At 40.9% G+C, this 17,610-nt stretch overlaps 2 protein-coding genes across 4 annotated transcripts; both read left to right on the forward strand.

The window, feature by feature from the left end:
- The first annotated feature begins 2,669 nt into the window (after positions 1 to 2,669).
- Positions 2,670 to 15,565, forward strand: LOC111229271 (nocturnin-like). Of its 3 annotated transcripts, none has more exons than XM_022755528.1 (6): positions 2,670 to 2,774; positions 7,528 to 7,828; positions 13,377 to 13,519; positions 13,643 to 13,817; positions 14,168 to 14,499; positions 14,575 to 15,565. In XM_022755528.1, exons 3-6 carry the CDS (start codon positions 13,385 to 13,387, stop codon positions 15,094 to 15,096), a joined length of 1,164 nt encoding a protein of 387 aa, XP_022611249.1. In that variant the 5' UTR covers positions 2,670 to 2,774; positions 7,528 to 7,828; positions 13,377 to 13,384; the 3' UTR covers positions 15,097 to 15,565. The 3 variants fall into 3 exon arrangements, with proteins under 3 accessions (XP_022611249.1, XP_022611250.1, XP_022611248.1); XM_022755529.1 differs by having other exon boundaries at positions 7,586 to 7,828; XM_022755527.1 differs by lacking the exons at positions 2,670 to 2,774; positions 7,528 to 7,828 and adding an exon at positions 11,155 to 11,359.
- LOC111229443 (coiled-coil domain-containing protein 175-like) lies at positions 3,203 to 5,419 on the forward strand. Its single transcript, XM_022755776.1, has one exon. The coding sequence runs from the start codon at positions 3,203 to 3,205 to the stop codon at positions 5,417 to 5,419; it is 2,217 nt and encodes a 738-aa protein (XP_022611497.1).
- Positions 15,566 to 17,610: the final 2,045 nt, after the last annotated feature.

Genomic DNA, 17,610 nt, shown 5'->3' on the forward strand with positions numbered 1-17,610 from the left:
CATGAAATATTCTGCTAAGTAAAACAAGTTATACCGTAGCGTGTGGTCTGTGGTCTAAAGTGTGTTATAAATTAGTGAAGAGCGTGCATGCAAGAGCAGCATTGGGATCAGGGTCTGCTTTTTTCCCCAATTAACTGCTCCACATTGACGATGCAACTTTATAAAATCCACAGTAGAGCCCCACTGCAACTGTATTTTGTCAGTTTACAGGGGGTGGATGCATGTATTGCAATGGCGGTCAGTGCTATCAGACTCAAATTCAATGCGCTTTAAACCAAACAGTGCAGAATTTGAAAATTCACCTGGCGCCTCAAACAAAGCTGCAGAGCTCGTGGAGGAAGTGGTCTCGAAAAAATCTGCACGATGTCGACGTCTCAGATGACTTCTTAAATTCGTGGTATTTCCTCCTTTTGCAAGCACTATTTTTCGGCATAAACGACAAATGGCCTCGCCAGAGTTCAATGGTTGTCCCTTTTCATCTGCTTTCAAGCCAAAATACAGCCAGACGATAGACTTGCTCCTTGGTTTACTGATAAGGTCCATGTTTCTGTGGCCCGTCTCTGCTTTTCTGCAGGCTGCAGCACTGCTGCTAGACTTACGATGGATAGAACGAACACCCCGTGGAAAACATAGAGTATATATAAAAAAATATTTTGATGCAATCTATAAATATATGCAACATTAACACGTTAATGATGATGAGAACTTTCTGTGTGGAAAATCATGAGACTCAAACTCATAACTCATTATTATGAACACATTTAAATCAAACTACAACATATAATTATTCCAGTTTCGTAGTCAATATGCCACTACTAACGATGTAACAAAATGTCCCAACATTTCCAGTGGCTTTCATAAAAACAGATAGGATGAGAGCTAGTGGATTGATAATGCAACTTCTACATGTTCTATTTCTGTGCTTTTTACGTCTTCATTTGTGGACTGACGACAATACACCGCGACAGGTCAGGGTTGCCAGGTTCTGTTGGTTATAGACCTCCACAAATTTCAGTCCTTATATTATTTAAATCTTACTTCAATGTCTTAAAAAATGTATTTCCCAAATATAAGTGAGGTGAGGCATTGGAGGAGAAAAATCAGTTAATTATAAGTGTTATCTCTGCAGGAACATTTCTTTTCACTGTGTCTTTGGCCAGTTTTGTAACATTAACAGGCATCAAAGAAATGTGGTTTATTGTATCAAATGAAAAACCATCAGAATGGATTATCAGGAGTATAAATTTGCTTTAAATTAATATAGGACCAAGGCTTGATTACTAACCAGTTAAAGCAGACAATTGCCTTAAGACCCCAGAACCTTAAGGGCCCAAAAGATCCTTGGCTCACTGTCTGACAAATACATTTTTGGTAATTTGATTAATTGCACATTTGTTTGGGAATATGCACCACAACACACAAACCTTATGGAGGAGGACATCAAAATCTACTCTCAAAGTCTAGATTTAATACCTATATTATTAGGGGTCAAGCCCCAAAAGGGCAAGTTTATCGATTCTGTGAAAGCTACCCATAATCCAAAGCAGTAAAGGTCTGAGAGCTCCATAGGAACTATAATGTGAGCAGAAAGAGGACTGAGGCTCCATCAGAGCTGAAGTGAACCACAAGTCCCTTTTCTGTTGGTCCACTTTTTGATCTACTCTAAGGGTGTTTCACATACAGTCCTTTTTAAACAAACCAAACTCAGTTCTGTTGAAGCAGTCTGCCTAAGAGGAGTTTGAGTTCATTTGGAGTGATTACATATGGACAAAAAATGCTGAGGCATCACTCTGAGTTTGTTATTTTGGGTCTGAAGAACAAAAGTAACCAAGAGGACTGAGTGTGATTTGTGAGTAAGTGACTAGCTATGTTACTAATTTTCTTTTCTCTATGAGTACCAACACTATAGTTTTCATTGCCAGTATAAAAGTGTTGCGCTAGCAGGTATTCCATGTGAGACCTTTCCCCAATACACCTTAATCCACGCTCTCAATGTTTTCATAAAACATGATTAGATTTAATTTCAGGTGTGTCAAAAAACTAATTTTAACAGTGTGTATAGATTTTGCAAAACAATCTGACATAAAAAAACAAAGAACAGCTCTGCAGGTTTTCTGCAATGAGTTGTGTGAACAAGCTTCAAATTGTTACAGCTCTATTTTTTTTTTTTTTTTAGAATATTGTTTTTTTTGGGCTGACCTGTACCTGAGAGATAAAAAAAGTGGCCAAAGGGTTAGAGTAGGGGTGCAAATCTAAATTTTGCCACAATCCAGTCTTGTGTAGGTCTTTCTGACAAGATTAAATTATCAGAAAATCAGAGGTAAAACGTGTTTTTCAAAAGCAGCTCAAAAGCCAATAAAATACTACCATTTTCCACTAGTGAGAGAAGCTCAAATGGTGAGACCACCAGTCCATCCATCTCCCAAGTCAGTGTGTTTGTTGTATGACTCACAACTTCAATGGTAGGACTAACTGAGGCTTTTTCGTTTTTTCATTTTAAGTTCTTTGGGAAAATACATATAAACCAACTTTGTGGCAACTCCCACAAATATCTGAGATCCTCCTTTTCAATCTAATTACGTGAAATCTTCAAATCTGGCAACACAGACGCTTGCATGGGGTGCTTCCCATATATACAATACTCGCTTACCACCGCCCAGTTTGGACGCTAGCTGTCATACTAAGCACGTCTGACTTGTGAAATACACATGTTGGGTAAACGAGGGTAATCCCAAACGGTTGGTCGTCTGCTCAGGAATTGCGACACTTTTCAGGTAAGCACCAAACCCATTGTTTAGCGTTCAACATTTAAATCATTGTGTTTTTCAGGACACTAGATCCGAAAAGCTCACTGGTAGAACTACGTATTTTTTCATGCTTCAAACACAGAGGTCTCCGTGTCGTGTCTATCTAAACTTCAGTTTACATTAGTTTCCTGTGGTTACTTACAAGCTTAGTGGTAGCGGTCGCTTGGTTCCTCGGTTAGCTGACGGTTAGCCACGGCTAAAAACATTGTGGTCTCGCTGACTCGCCGTAGCATGCTGTCTTCTTCTCCTTCTTCGTGGTGGGCCAGCTGTTGCCATGGCGACTGCACTCACAAGTTACCGCAGGTGGAAACTAACTGAACTTTAAAGCAGCAGACACGCTCTCGAGCAAAAGACACACAAAGACCTAAAACAAAACACATTTGGATTAAAAAGAAATGGCTTCTTGCTTGGTCCCCGACTTCCCGGCCGTTATGGTTGCTCTCGAGCATTTAAAGGAACTGGACAAACAGATGAAAGAGGAGGGACTACCATTCGCACCTGAAGCTAGCCCCCATCTGGCAGAGATGACGGCTGCTATTACTGATCTGGAGTCGGACCGACGTGCTGCCCATGAACATTTAGAAGTGGAAACCATAGAAAACAGTAAGCTAAGACATCAAATTAACAACATACGTGAAAGAATGAGCCAGGAGATCATGGCTGACGTTGGAGCAGCCCGTGCATCTAATGCTGAGGAGATAGAGCAGCTGCACAAAGACCTAAACACAGTCTCTCAGCTACAAGAAGCCACTGTGAAGAGGCAGGAAGCTCTCTTGAGCCAAAACGAAGCACTGTACCCTCAGCGAGAACAACTTAAAGGTGAGCATGAAGAGGTCATTGCTGCTCTGAATGATCAAATCACCCTAAAATATGGCTTGCAAATTCAGCTGGATCAGACACAGGAGAAGATAGAGGAACTGAAGTCCTGCATTGCTGTTGTGGAACAGGACAAAATAACCCTGGAGCAAAACATGGCGCTCGAGAGAGAGGCTTCCACTGTGAAAAAAGACAACCTGTCCAGAGAAGTGGATCAGACAAATGGGAAAACTAAGCAGCAGAAGCAAGCGATCAGGAGGAACAGAACAGAGCTGGACAGAGTTAACGATAAGAGACAAGAAACCAATATCCATCTGGGAGGGCTAATGGCTGATATGGCCAAGCTAGAGAGCAATTTACAAAGACTAACAGCATCAAGGTGCCAGTTTGAGAAACAGCTGGAGGGGGACACCCAAAAACATCAAGAACTGAGGGAACAGAGAGAAACGCTTAAGAAGGAGTTGCGTGAGTTGGGAGAAGCGTTCAGCCTGGCCATTCAGCGTCTTAAAGACGAAATTTCCACAGTTGAGGGTAAAATCGAGGAGGGTCGAGCATCAAGGTTGCTCTGTCAAGACCTCCTGGCTCAAATTTATGAGATATTCAAGCACCATCATGATGAAGAGAGTGAAGTAAGGTCAGAGTATTTCCACGTCTCACAGCAGCTTGAGCGGTCCAAGCTGCAGCTGGAGGAAAGGATTGCCTCCATAGTCAAACACAAGAAGGACATCAAAGAGATGGACAAGCAGATCAGAGCACTGCTGGAAGCTGACACGATCAACCAGCGTGTATTTCAGAGGAATCAGGAGGAGCTGTGTGGTAACATGGACACAGAGAAGAAGAACGTCAGCCATCTTGAGGAGGAGAAGAGTAGGCTAAGACGACTCCTTGAGGAGGAGAAGAGGAAGCAGGAGGCACACGTGGCGAAAATGACCTCTGACATCAGCAACACCAGGAGGAGATACGAGGAGCTGCGACAGGAGGAGGCAGCACTCCACCAGCGCCAGCCCAAGAGCACAGATGCCAACTTACTAATGAGCCACATGACCCAGTGTGAGGTGGAGTACAGACAGACAGAGATCAAATACCATCAGGAAATACAGGAACACGCTGCAGAGACTGAGAGCATTACAAGGAGCAATGAGGAGAAGCAGAGGGAGGTGAAGGAGAAAGAGGAGGTACTGAGGGAGGTGGAGGCCAGATGGAATGAGGAGCAAAGTAGGCACCGGAGACTGAAAATGCTCACCTCTGAGTTGAGGTCGAGGAGGACCGAGCTGGAGCTGTCCATTCAGGGGTTGAGGGAGAAAACCAGCTGTCTGCTTCAGCCCAAAGAGGAGATGAAGGCTGAGCTGGAGGAAACGCAAGCAAGTTACATGGATGTTCTCAAAAAACAGGCCTCAGAGCTGAGAGCTGTAGAAATAAACATCTACAACAACAGCGTGAAACTGGAGCAGGTCCGAATGGAGAACAGCAGGCTGCATCTCTGTATCAGACAGATGACAGAGGATGTTAGCAGAGCCAGGAGGAACAAAGACAGATACTGGCAGGAGACTGACCATTTCAACCAGGACATAAAGGCCCTGTGTGACAGTTTACAGGAAGCATGGAAAGAGGATTTATTGGTAACTGAGGACTGTCAGAACAGTGATGGTGTTCTGTTGATGTCTGTGAGTGCTCTGTTGAACCATTTGAAGACTAGGAGACAGCAGTTAGGAAATGTGAACATACTCCTTCACCAGCAAATGTTAGATTTCAGCAAACGACTGGGAGATAAAACAACTATAGACCAGCACAGTTGAGTTGATAAAAGTGATTCTAGTTCTATGCCACAACAAGTGACAATATGAATTTAGATAACCTGTTAACTCAAAAGAAAAAACTTAATAAAAGTGAACGCAACAAGATCATACGAAGACATGTCTATAAAGTTTTTTTTTAATTCAGACTAAATATACATAAAAATACTCAAAATAACAACTCGCCTGAGTAGACTTAAGTAAAAATATCCAAACTCATTCTTTTGATTTGATTTCATTGTAATTGTTGACATAGACCTTTATCTCAACATTTTGACTTGTCAAACACAGGTGGGTGTGATAATATGATTCATGTCTGCATCGCCTTCATTGCTGGAAACGAGCCATCGTTAATGTTATTAGTAGCACCTGTGCTGTTCCGGCCACGACAAGTAAAAATCTGACACCACTATTATAAGTTAAGTATACGTGTTTTATTTGGTTAGATCTCAGTCAATTTTAGGTTTAAAATTGAATATAGTTTATGATAAGAGGGCAAAAACTTTTTTTTCATCATTTTGCCATCATTGATAGCTGACAGTCAAGAGGGACAGAGGAAGCAAGGGCAGAGAGAGAGGGCTATGACCTGTAACGAGAGTCCCCTGGCCAGGAATCGAGCCATGGACATTGTGGTCATGTGGTATGTGACTTGACCATTAAGCCACTTGGACGCCACTGTAATTCTTTATATTTTATCTCTAATTTTTCTTATCAATAGGCTTTTTTCAGTAAAGACATTTGACATGTCTTACAATCACAGGTGTATCTAATATAATTAATGATGGCGGAATCCCATTTAGCTGCTTCAGTTTCAGGATCCTGGTATTGTTCATGCTGACTCACTGTCAGGACACTTGAATGGAAGAGAGCCATTGTTAATGTTTTTAGCAACACACTCTTTTTGATGTGACAAGTCAACATGTCGTGTTAGCATGTTTGAAGAAGGTCTAATCAGTTATATACTAGTTCATTTCTAAATCTGTGCTCAGTAAGTTTTGTAGTTTTGACTGCTGTAAATCACAGGTTGGGGTAGAGTTGAGTTATTAAATGGAATAGCATTTACTATGCATCAGCTTTTCTAAGATCTGACCATAATAAAGAAACCTAAAGCGATCCAGTAAGTCCAGATAGTCACATCCTGAATTGAGGCCTTTCTTAGAATATTTGTGTTGTAGTTTTCTCCCTTGACATACCACCTGGAAGCATTGGTAACCACTTTCAGAGTTAAATGTTCATTTGCAGTGGCTAGTCCAAAACATTTGAAAAGTATACATTTACTGTTGCTGCTGTGACTTGTTTACAAAGTCTTTTAACAGGTCAAGAGTGTAGTACTTTTTTTGTAGCTGTATTTCTCATATACATCATTTGGCACATACAGTAGCTATTATAGATTGATACATAGCTATAGCTATGTATAATGAGAGCAGAGGGCTCATTTAATGTAATAACAGATGTACCTCAGTGTTTGTGTTGGGCCATTTTTGAAACTACTTGGTAACTATTTCTCTTTATTCACTTGTGATTGAATTGTCATTAAAACCAATTGCTTTTAATAAGGATATTTTGGAGTCAGTGTAAGAAATGGAAAGGTTGTCACTCACCTCACCATGGAGTCTTTCCTTTCTTCTGCTCTTATGGTGATGCTCCATTAGTCAAATGCTAATATACTTGTATTCCCTATATGCTGCATGTATACCGCATGTTTAGTTGAGTCTAGTTAGCGTCTCTCTCCAGGGCCACAGTTAGCACCTCGCTTGTTTGTTTGCTTGCTCCTTTTATTATTTGTGTCATTAAATGCACAGTAATTTCCATCGTATACTTTGTTCACATGCATTTTTTTAAGGATTTTTCCCTATAACAGCATTTAGTATTTTTTAATGAAATTTACTGTTATTTTAGAGTTACATTGGGTGTAAAAAAAAAAAAAAAAAACTAAAACAAAATGGAAAAGGGAAATTTTTAAAGAAAAACAGTAAAATTCAAAACATGGCCTCACTTCTTCTCAAACTGCTGCCTGTTATGTTTGTCAGTCTTTTTTTCCAGTGGCCATGTTAAATTTTTGTTTGATTCAGTATGACTGAACCCTGTGAATTATCTTATTTTCTTTTCAGACTTGCTGCATGAAGTTTGGTGACAAAAGACACTTATTTCCTGTGTTGCTCCTACCAGCAGATGGCAGAAGGGACCAGATTTCTCTCCGCTGTGACCTTGCCCTGCAGTTAGAGGGTCAACCAACCACCCACTTTGCTCTGAACAAAAACATGCAGACACATGCACACAGTGGTACATTCTCTGCTTCTGTCTCACGCGCCGTTAGGACTACATAAAGGCAAATAAAGACAGCTGAAAAACAAGGCAGCTACTGCACGAGTGGAGCTGAGCGGAAATCATCAGTTTATTCCAGTAAAGAAGGTAAGACGTCAGATAAACATGTAGTAAACTTTGCTTTGAACTCCTTCGTGCCATTTGGTGTGGCAGCTACAGCTTCTGTGGCTCTTTTGGTATGGTCAGACTATATCATAGCGTATATTTAGAAATGTTTTTTGCGTGTATGCAACTTGGATTGTCTCTGGTGATCTCTCTGTCAGACTGTTCCTGCCTACAGCTCCCCTCTCATATCGGTATTTATGTCTGCGAGTGGTTGATGCCAAAGCACAGATACATTTTTCCATTGTCATGTGAAAACTTGGATTTTGCCACATTATCAGTCAGCTAAAGGACACTGTCGAAAAAAATGATCAACCTCCATGACTTATGTAATGTTTTATATTTTGCAAACTGAGATCAAAACTGTCTTTTATTCTGAAAAGCTTGATTGTGTGCTATTGGTCTTAGTTATAACAAGTTCTTAGTCATAACACATACTCCAAAGTCAATTCTTTTTTGTGTCTTTACAGAGATAGAGACAACCTGCAACACTTATGTTCTTAGTGGCTGTAAATAGGGAACAAAGTGTATATGTAATGATATCAGGTTGGGAGTGGTGGCAGTTTCCTATCCTGTGTGATCTTTAGAGGTGGCACACTGCTTTTGTTCACACATTGGAGTTCGAGGTCTCTAGCTCTGATATAAAGAACATTAGTTTCCAACTTGAATATGACCTTGACATCTACTCTGCATTATGTATCAAAGTAGAGAATGTGTGTGTGTTTGTGTCTGTGTTTATTCTCATATTCTCACATATTGTATCCTTGTTACCAAATACCAAAAAGTCCAGCAAACTGGTGGTAATACTCCAAACTAAGCGCTTTTTGAAGCTCTGTGATGTTCGTGTAATAAAAAGACACAGTAAATGATCAAAGTGGACAGAGTGGCTCCTTTATGCTGTAGATTATGTTGAGACAGCTTTGCAGAGGAGGAGACAGCCTGTCTAAAGGTCAGAGAGTAAGGAGCAATTTAACACCACAAACTAGATATAACGTAATTGATGTTCACTGTCAGGTCCGCCAAGATATGACACGCACATACATCTGCACGTGTTAGTGCAAGCTGTAAGAAAATAAGAAAAAAGAGATGGCATCATTTTGGGAGTGGTGTTAATAAGGGTTATTTGCAGTTAAAAACAGGCTTTAATGGCTTTATAAGTACACTGGTAATACTGTATATGAATCTGATTACAGTTTCACCTCCATAACTGTAGTTTATGATGAATGTAAACAAAACATATTTATTGCTATATTTATTTTTTATGCTGTTAGTGTGGTTGTAGGGATAACATTGTCGGCCTGTCACTTGATCCAACACTATGGTCCAGACAGAAATTTCTCCACAACATCTGAAAATGTTAATGTTTTCAGATTTTGATTATACACAGATTATATCCACAGCAGTGGTACTGTCAGTGAGATCACAGATAAACAACCAGCATGATGAAACTGTTGGAATCAGCTGCTGCAGAACACACCACGCATGCACATAAAATCTCACCCACATATTGTAATGTAATGAGGCAGCTGCCCTTCAATGTGGAAATGTCAATATGCCACTAAAGGATACAGTCACACAACTCACTCAGTCTCTCTCTCTCTTACACACATACACACACACACACACACATACACATATATACATAGAACCTCGCTCTTGCTCGTGGTCTCATCTCATGCACTCAATCAGTCCTCTAGAGTAAATTATTCTGCCTGGGGGCATAAGAGGTTGTTCATAGGATATGATCACAGTGCGCTCCAAGCAGCATGCACTCACACATACAGACATACAAACAGACATTATCAGTGAATTCTCAGTCAGTCTGTTTGGATATCAGTTGTTTGTGGTTCTTGTGGCAGATTATTTATTTTCCTGTGTACTACCTGCTGCTTAAGAATGACATCCATACCATAGAAATCACTGTTGTGACTTGCGGTGAAGAGACTGTGCGCAGTCTGAATGCACATGAAATGAGTTACAAATCGACAGAGCTTTTATTTCCTCATCACGGCGACATCTGATTGTCTGTGTGCTGCCACACTGACGTCAAAGTCATACACTGGAGGATGAAAACATTCACTCCTCGACTCGATTGAGTTGGATTGAGGGATCCGGGTAGAGAGGATTAATACGGCTCTGCTTGTACAACATCAGAACTGTTTGGATCACACAAGTGCAGGAATTTGTCTTGTTTATATTCATAGAGGAACACGTTTCACACAGTTTTCTACAAAATGCTGGTGAAGCCAAAAACACTGTTTGCTGCAACATTTTAAACACATTCTGTTGATGTACACAAGACTCACATCTAGACTGAACCTGTTCTACATTATGATAGCTGCCATTAACAACAACAGAATTTGCAGACAATAACCTGTGAGGGAGCAGTGAGGGCAAACTGTACTTCACATAACCCTCCATAACAGTGGTTAGCAACCTTTTTGCCTTGTGATACCTTAAAACAGCAGTCCTCAACCTGGAGGCAGGACCTCTCCAAGAGCGTACAAGTTAAATCTGAGGGAAATAGATAAAAAAAAAAACCCTATATCTGCTTTCTTGTGTGAATTCCTGGATAAATTTACCCCTTCAGGCTCTAATTTTAAATAAAACAAGCACGGAAAAAATCACTCTTGTTGTTTGAACGGTTCACAACCTGTAAACGTATGCAGCTCTAACAAGACTGAATGGATAGCCATGCTAGACGCTGCATGTTGTAATTGTACAGTTCAATAAACAACTTTGATTGGACCCCCAAAATATCATCAAACTAATTTGTAAGTTTGGAAAAGTACAATGTGTTTGTTGTGTGTGTGGAAAATAACACCCCACACTGATGCAATATTTAACGATAAGCTGACTGGCTGCTATTACACCATGCAAACTGAGGAAGCTATTATTGCAGGACAGTCACATACACAATAACATACTCAGAATCTGGACATTCACGTTGTGCAGATCTATGTAGACACATACTAACATGACAATTTTATATGTATGATTATGAGTGTCCATCATGTTACTTGTGTTTTTGTTCTATATTTGTGTTGAAGCAAGGGTGTGTCAGTCTCCACATGAGTCTGTATAATGAATGTATCTGTAATATGTATGCCACACACTCAGCTGGCGTGTGCGTGTGTGTGTGTGTTTGTGTGTCTGTGACTGAGAGAGCAGCGGTTTGGATCGCGCAGTATATCCCTCTCTCCCTCAGCACATGACCTGTAATACTCCATATGGTCTGATGACGTCTATACTTCCTAATCGCTCTCTCTCTCCCTCTCTCTCACCCTCGCTGAGGTTTTAAAGGCAGCAGTGAGCAATGAGGAGTCAGATTTCTGCGTCTACACAGAGACAACACGTGCCGTCGTCTCCTGTTGAAGTGAAAACACTTTGAGCTAAGCCAGGAAGCTTTAATCTGCTCACAGTAACATAGAGTATCTGTGAGGGTGACGGTAGCATTAAGGACATTTTACTGAAGTGCAGAGTGGACATAGCCGTGGATAGTGATGGAAACTATGGGTAAGAGGCAGCTATTCTTCATTTTATTGTAGTCGTGATCATGTTTGTGTTTGAGGTGGAAGACATGTATATATTATAATATTAGATAGATAGATACTTTACTATTATGTTATATTTATAATATTTATAATACATAATACCATCAATGTCTAAAAGAGTAAAAAGGTCTGTTTATGTTTATCTAAATGCACAAAGGGTCCAAAGGATTTGTTCGATATGTGGAAAGGATCACATCAGTGGTCAAACAGCATTTCATCTCTCCTTTTACAATCATATAGTTCTGTTGTAGAGGAGCTGAGGAGAAGTTAGTCACCAGAATTTATATGACAGAACTAAGATCAGTCTCAGTTTGCACATGAACATGCACAACATTTTTTTTCCAAAGATTTGAAGAACTCATTGCATATTACCTTTAAAGTGGCTATTCTCTGTGGAGAGCAATCAGGACTCTAGCTGGAATTTAATCAGTTGAGATATGTCTGCTTTTAAAAAATGAAAGCATAAATCTTTACTACTTTTTGTTTTAGCGTTATTGCTGTAAATGAGAGCAGTTGGAGATTTAATGCTGTTTATGACATTTAAATAACATTAGTATTATTCTTATTATTTATTGTTTGCTTTATTTGGAATTGAGTGAGCATGGTGTCTCTTGGCAAAAACAACCAGTCAGTTTGACCCACTTTGGTTTGACCTGCTGCTGTTCAAAGTTCCCACAAGCAGCCACCACGCAAAACACTCATGGAGGCATAAACTAGAGGAACAGATGGTGCCTGTGCCTGTGCCTGTGTGTGTGCCTGTGTGTGTGTGTGTGTCTATCTGTGTGTGCACACATGACGGTGCATATTCACAACATCACCTCTGCTAACCTATAATTTAAAACTGAAGTGCTATTCTAATGAAAAAACTGTCTGGTAACACAACAATAAGAGTTTATTCATGGCATTTAAAGCTGCTTTGATCAATATTTTTATATTAACAATGGATGAAATGATTGAGTGTGATGTGAAAGTGGTTGCTCATAGTGACGGACCTAAAGAGAATTATAACCAACAGTGTTTTGGCATTTTTCAGTTCACTGTTTAGATTTTTTTTTTTTAACTTTAATGTTTTTGTTTGACAAGGGGATGACATGTCGCTGTTGTGTTTACAGCTTGTTCCCACTTGTTTTTTTAATCAGTTATTAGAGGTCTAAACTGTGTCACCACAGTGCTAGAGATACTGTACATTAACAGTAGGGCCTGTGATGTGGAAAAAAATGTAATGCCAGCTCATTTGTTAAAACTTGTTTGTTAATACTCTGAAAGTCGTGACGCATCGGCCTTATTTTTATGTTGCATTAATGATTCAGGTCACACGTGAGCAGACAGATGTTCTTTTAGAACAAAAGGCAAGCTGACCTTCACCCATGTAATCACACTGAGACACGCGGTAGAAAGGAAAAACTGGGGTTTGTTGCAGTTGCTGCTCAAGATAACTAGACAGCTGAGACTGTTCCCGAGGTGCTCACTCCCTCTGTTTATCTGAGCTGAAGGTCAGCTAACAGTGAATAAACTATCTGAGGATTTATAGGGATTTGGAGAACAGTGCCGCCTGCTATTCAAACGTATTACTAGACATTCATTTACAGATGTGTTTGAAATTTAAGAAATCTTTCTAGCTCAGTTCCTGCACCATAAATGTGACATTAGACTAACAGATATGCCTAATGTTTAATTTTCTCCATCCTCACATGCCCATGCATTTTTTCATCCTAATTAATCCCCTTTATGATCGCCCCACTCTGCAGTTCTGCTCACGTCTTTGGAACATTTAAGTGTCTTTTAGGTTATTGGTTATTTTTTTGTTTTTTTTGTGGCCGGTAGCTTTAATGTTTTGGTTCACTCCCACCTCTTGTTTCCAGTTGCAGGCGGCTGTTTTCAGTGAATAAGAACTGTACACTATCTTCTCAACTCCATCAGCAGACAGACAGGCAAAGTTGGTTGGTTAATCACACCCCTGTGTTTTTCTTCCTCACCAGTGTGTCCAATGGGTGGAGGAGCCACCAGGCTGTACAGCACTGTGACTCGGGCCTTCAGCAGCAGCTCTCCTCTCCCCCTCCCTCCATCCCACCCGGACCCCCACCAGCCTACAGACACAAACCTGGATCCAGATTTCTGCCAGGTGAGTCCTTCTCCTCTATTCACAGTGCAGTTTTCCAAAAGTGGCACAGAAGATGCAGTATATATTCAAATCTCCTCCCTCAGCTGAAGTAAGAGTTAAGTGTCCTGTCTGTCTGTCCTGCAGGAGCAGAGGGGGTCCTCTGTGTGTCCCCTTGATCCAGCGGACCTGCTTCAACAGTGTGAGGAGGCCCTCAGGGACAGACCACCTCGCTTCCACAGGAAGTTCGTTCATCTTAATAATGGAGACAGCGCCCCCAGCAGCCCCATTAGAGTGATGCAATGGAACATACTGGCCCAAGGTACATGGCTTTTATATCACATCACACTGAACTGTAGGTTCTGATATACTGACAGATTTGAACTTAATAAATAAAGGATATGATTTTGAATGTGTCAGATCCAGTGAGTTATGATGATACTAGTGTCTTTTAGGTTAATGTTTTTGTTTCTGCAGCTCAGTTCCAGCAGCTTTAATGTAATACTATGTTGCATTCAGTGAATAAGGTCTCAGAACATGACCGTTTCCAAAATGGTAGCGGAGATCCTGATCGAAGACTTGCTAACCTAACAATGAAGCATTATTTGGCTGCTCGTGTTAAAGTGAAACTGAATACTCAAGTCAGATCTCCCCTTTTCTCCTGTCCTTCAGCTCTGGGTGAGGGACTTGACAGTTTTGTCCAGTGTCCCCTGGAGGCCCTCAGCTGGTCCCGCAGGAAGTATCTCATCTTAGAGGAGATCCTCACCTACCGACCTCATATCCTGTGTCTGCAGGAAGTTGACCACTACTATGACACCTTCCAGCCGGTGCTGGCAGGCCTGGGTTACAGCAGCAACTTCTGCCCCAAGCCCTGGTCGCCCTGCTTGGATGTGGAGGGCAACAATGGCCCTGACGGCTGCGCACTGTTCTTCGATCAGTCGCGATTCGAGCTCCTGGATAGTGTGAACATACGACTCTCCGCCATGAGGATTCCAACCAATCAGGTGGGTGAGATTTCACTCTCTTTCATAAAAAGCTACTCAAGGGGGCTACTCTAACACACTGCTCTCTTGCCACAGGTTGCCATATTAACATTGCTACGTTGTCGGAGCACAGCGAGATGTATGTGCGTCGCTGTGACCCACCTGAAAGCCCGCTCTGGCTGGGAGTGGCTCCGCAGCACTCAGGGCTGCGACCTCCTGCGACACCTCCAGAATCTGGTCCAGAAACACGCCGGCGGTCCCGCGGGTGACCCCAGCTCTGACATTCCCCTGCTCATCTGCGGTGATTTCAACGCAATCCCAACTGAGGAGGTGTACCGACACTTTATCACATCGCCTCTCAGTTTGGACTCGGCCTATAAGAAACTCAGCAAAGACGGTTTGACAGAGCCAGAGTACACGACCTGGAAGATTCGGCCTACAGGCGAATGCTGTAGCACTCTGGACTACATCTGGTACAGTCAGGACATGCTGAGAGTGGACGCTGTATTGGACATGCCCACTGAAGAACAGATTGGACCAAACAGGCTTCCGTCCTTTAGCTATCCATCTGACCATCTCTCTCTGGTTTGTGACTTCAGCTTTAAGGAGAAAGAGTGAGGAGAAGGTGACGAATCAGCACGAGAAAGGACATTGAGTCAAGTTTGACTTATGGTTGGCTTCACTCCACGAGTAGGTGCGCGGATGAGACGCCGCGTGCGAGTGAAACAGTGAGGATGATGACAGGAGGCTGACAAAACCAGAGCGGGAAGCAGAAAAGTCAGATAGCTGATGACAGTGAAGTTGCAGAGTTACATGCTGCAACGATGCAGTCTACCTCCTCAAACTCTAACACTGTGCTTGCGTGTTTTCTACATCACCTTACTGTCCTGTACCTTCATCTGTGCTCCAACAATTTGCACAGTGAAACTAATGAATAGGATTTGAACTTTTTTGTTTTTATTAGTTTACAATAACCCTAAGATCAAACTGTGTTTAATTGAAACTGTAGTAAATGTTGTGCTTCACACTGCCAATGTGCTACAGAGTGACTGAGAATAAAGAGTTTCTGCTGTTCATTTGTGTCGTATTGACCACTGTTACTTTTCCAGTATGTGTACATTTCATATTTGCTTTCTCAGACTACTCAGTCATTGGTTTGCTAGTTACTTAGTGGTTTAGGATTGAAAGGGTCGATCCACCCAAATTACAGAAAAAGATTTTCTCTCTTACCACTAGTGGTTGAACTATGCAGGTAGTTTTGGTTTTACCTGTCCAAAGATTTCTGCCTCTACATTGATGCAATGGAAGCAATGATGAAAGCATGTCTTTCCTGAAAAAATAACTGATGAACTTTAGAAGTAAACAGTGTTTTACAAAAGAAATAGTCCGTATAAAACTTTGCAATGTGATTAAAAAAAAAAGTTTTTTTTTAAATTTTATTTATTATTTGGGGGAACTGTCCCTTTGAAGATTACTCACTCCATTCGTCAACATGTTAATAAGTTCAAATGTAATGCAATGTGAATGTATAGCCTATAAACAGCTGTCTGGGTTGTGAGTGTCGACATACTGCTGTCTAAACATTACTATCAGTATAACAGGGAAATCTGCAACATAACCAGCTGCTGCAAGTTACTGACAAAGATTACCACATCACCTCTTACAGTACAAACTGTTAAAGTGCCCATAGAAACAGGAGAAACGGATGGAAACAGGAGAAAGGGGTCTATTAAACTGGAGATGAGACAGACGGCTAGAAGATGCCATTAGGAAGGGAAATGAAGACTATCCTCTGGCCAGGTACTGAAGTCCTTACAGTGTCCACACACACACACACACTCACACACACACACACACACACACACACACACACACACACACACACACACACACACACACGGGTACTATTCATGTTCCTGTTTTCATTGACTGTTTAGACATCACACTGTACAGTGTGTGCTCTTGTTATAACATCATGACAATTGCACCCGTCTTCCACTTGTGTGATTTCCTGATCTTCATCTGACCTGACTAATCAGCATTTCTGTTGACACTCATGTTTTGTGTTGCAGATGTCTATTTTAGATTTTAGAAAACTCTCATGATTTAACACCGGGCCGCAGGCGTTATGTTTTCAGGTGTCGGTCCGTCTGTCCCATTCTTGCAATATCTCACTAACGCCTTAAGGGAATTTCTTCAGCTTTGACACATTCACTTTGACTCAAAGATGAACTGTATGATTTTGGTGGTCAAAGGTCACTGTGACCTCAGAAAACACAATTTTGGTCATAACTCATGAATTTATACTCATTATGACACGATTTAACACAAACATCTAATAGGATAAAATGATGAAATGATGACATTATTATTATATCCAAATGGTCAAAGGTCAACATCACTGTGACATCATAATGTTCTGCAAAAACACCTATTGGCTATTATTCAGTGTTGTAACTCAGGAATGGAAGATCATGACCATATTTCCTGCAACTTGGCTGGTTGGCGGAGGCATGACCTTTTCGGCCACAGTGTACCTGAATATCACTCTGGCAGTTGAAAACATTTGTGTCAGTGCTGAATCGTATCAATCTACTGTCTAATCATGGGGAAGTGATTTATCTTTGTCAAGGAATCAGTGAAACAATAACATTTGTGAACTCAAGCAACTGGATGGTAAAACGTAACCACAGAAAGTCTGCACTCAGAGTTCTCCTGATACATTGAGAAAGTAAATGTTATCACTGATTAAAAATAAGGTTAGTTCCACTCAGATTTGATTAAATAAATGTAGGCCACCATAACCATTTTATCTCGAGTGATTGCTGACATGTACAGGTTTGTAAAAAATAAACTCTGTATGAGAAAAAAGTAACAAAATTACATTTACAAACAAGCCAAATTAAATGAAATCCAAAGCAGTAAATCTTAAACACACATTCACATCAGCTCCAGCATGAAACTTAAAAACCATGATGAAAACGGCCGCTGTCGGGTTTCAAATGTCTTTTTATATTTCAGTAAAATCTACTTGAATACACTTTGAAACAAGAGTACAACAAAATAGAATATACTTCAAATGTTGAATATACAAACAGTTCAGTCTGAACACAAACATTTTTCTCTCTATTG

The sequence above is a fragment of the Seriola dumerili genome, unplaced genomic scaffold, assembly GCF_002260705.1.
Source record: "Seriola dumerili isolate Sdu_G_001 unplaced genomic scaffold, Sdu_1.0 BDQW01000230.1, whole genome shotgun sequence".
In the NCBI taxonomy this organism is placed as follows: domain Eukaryota; kingdom Metazoa; phylum Chordata; class Actinopteri; order Carangiformes; family Carangidae; genus Seriola; species Seriola dumerili.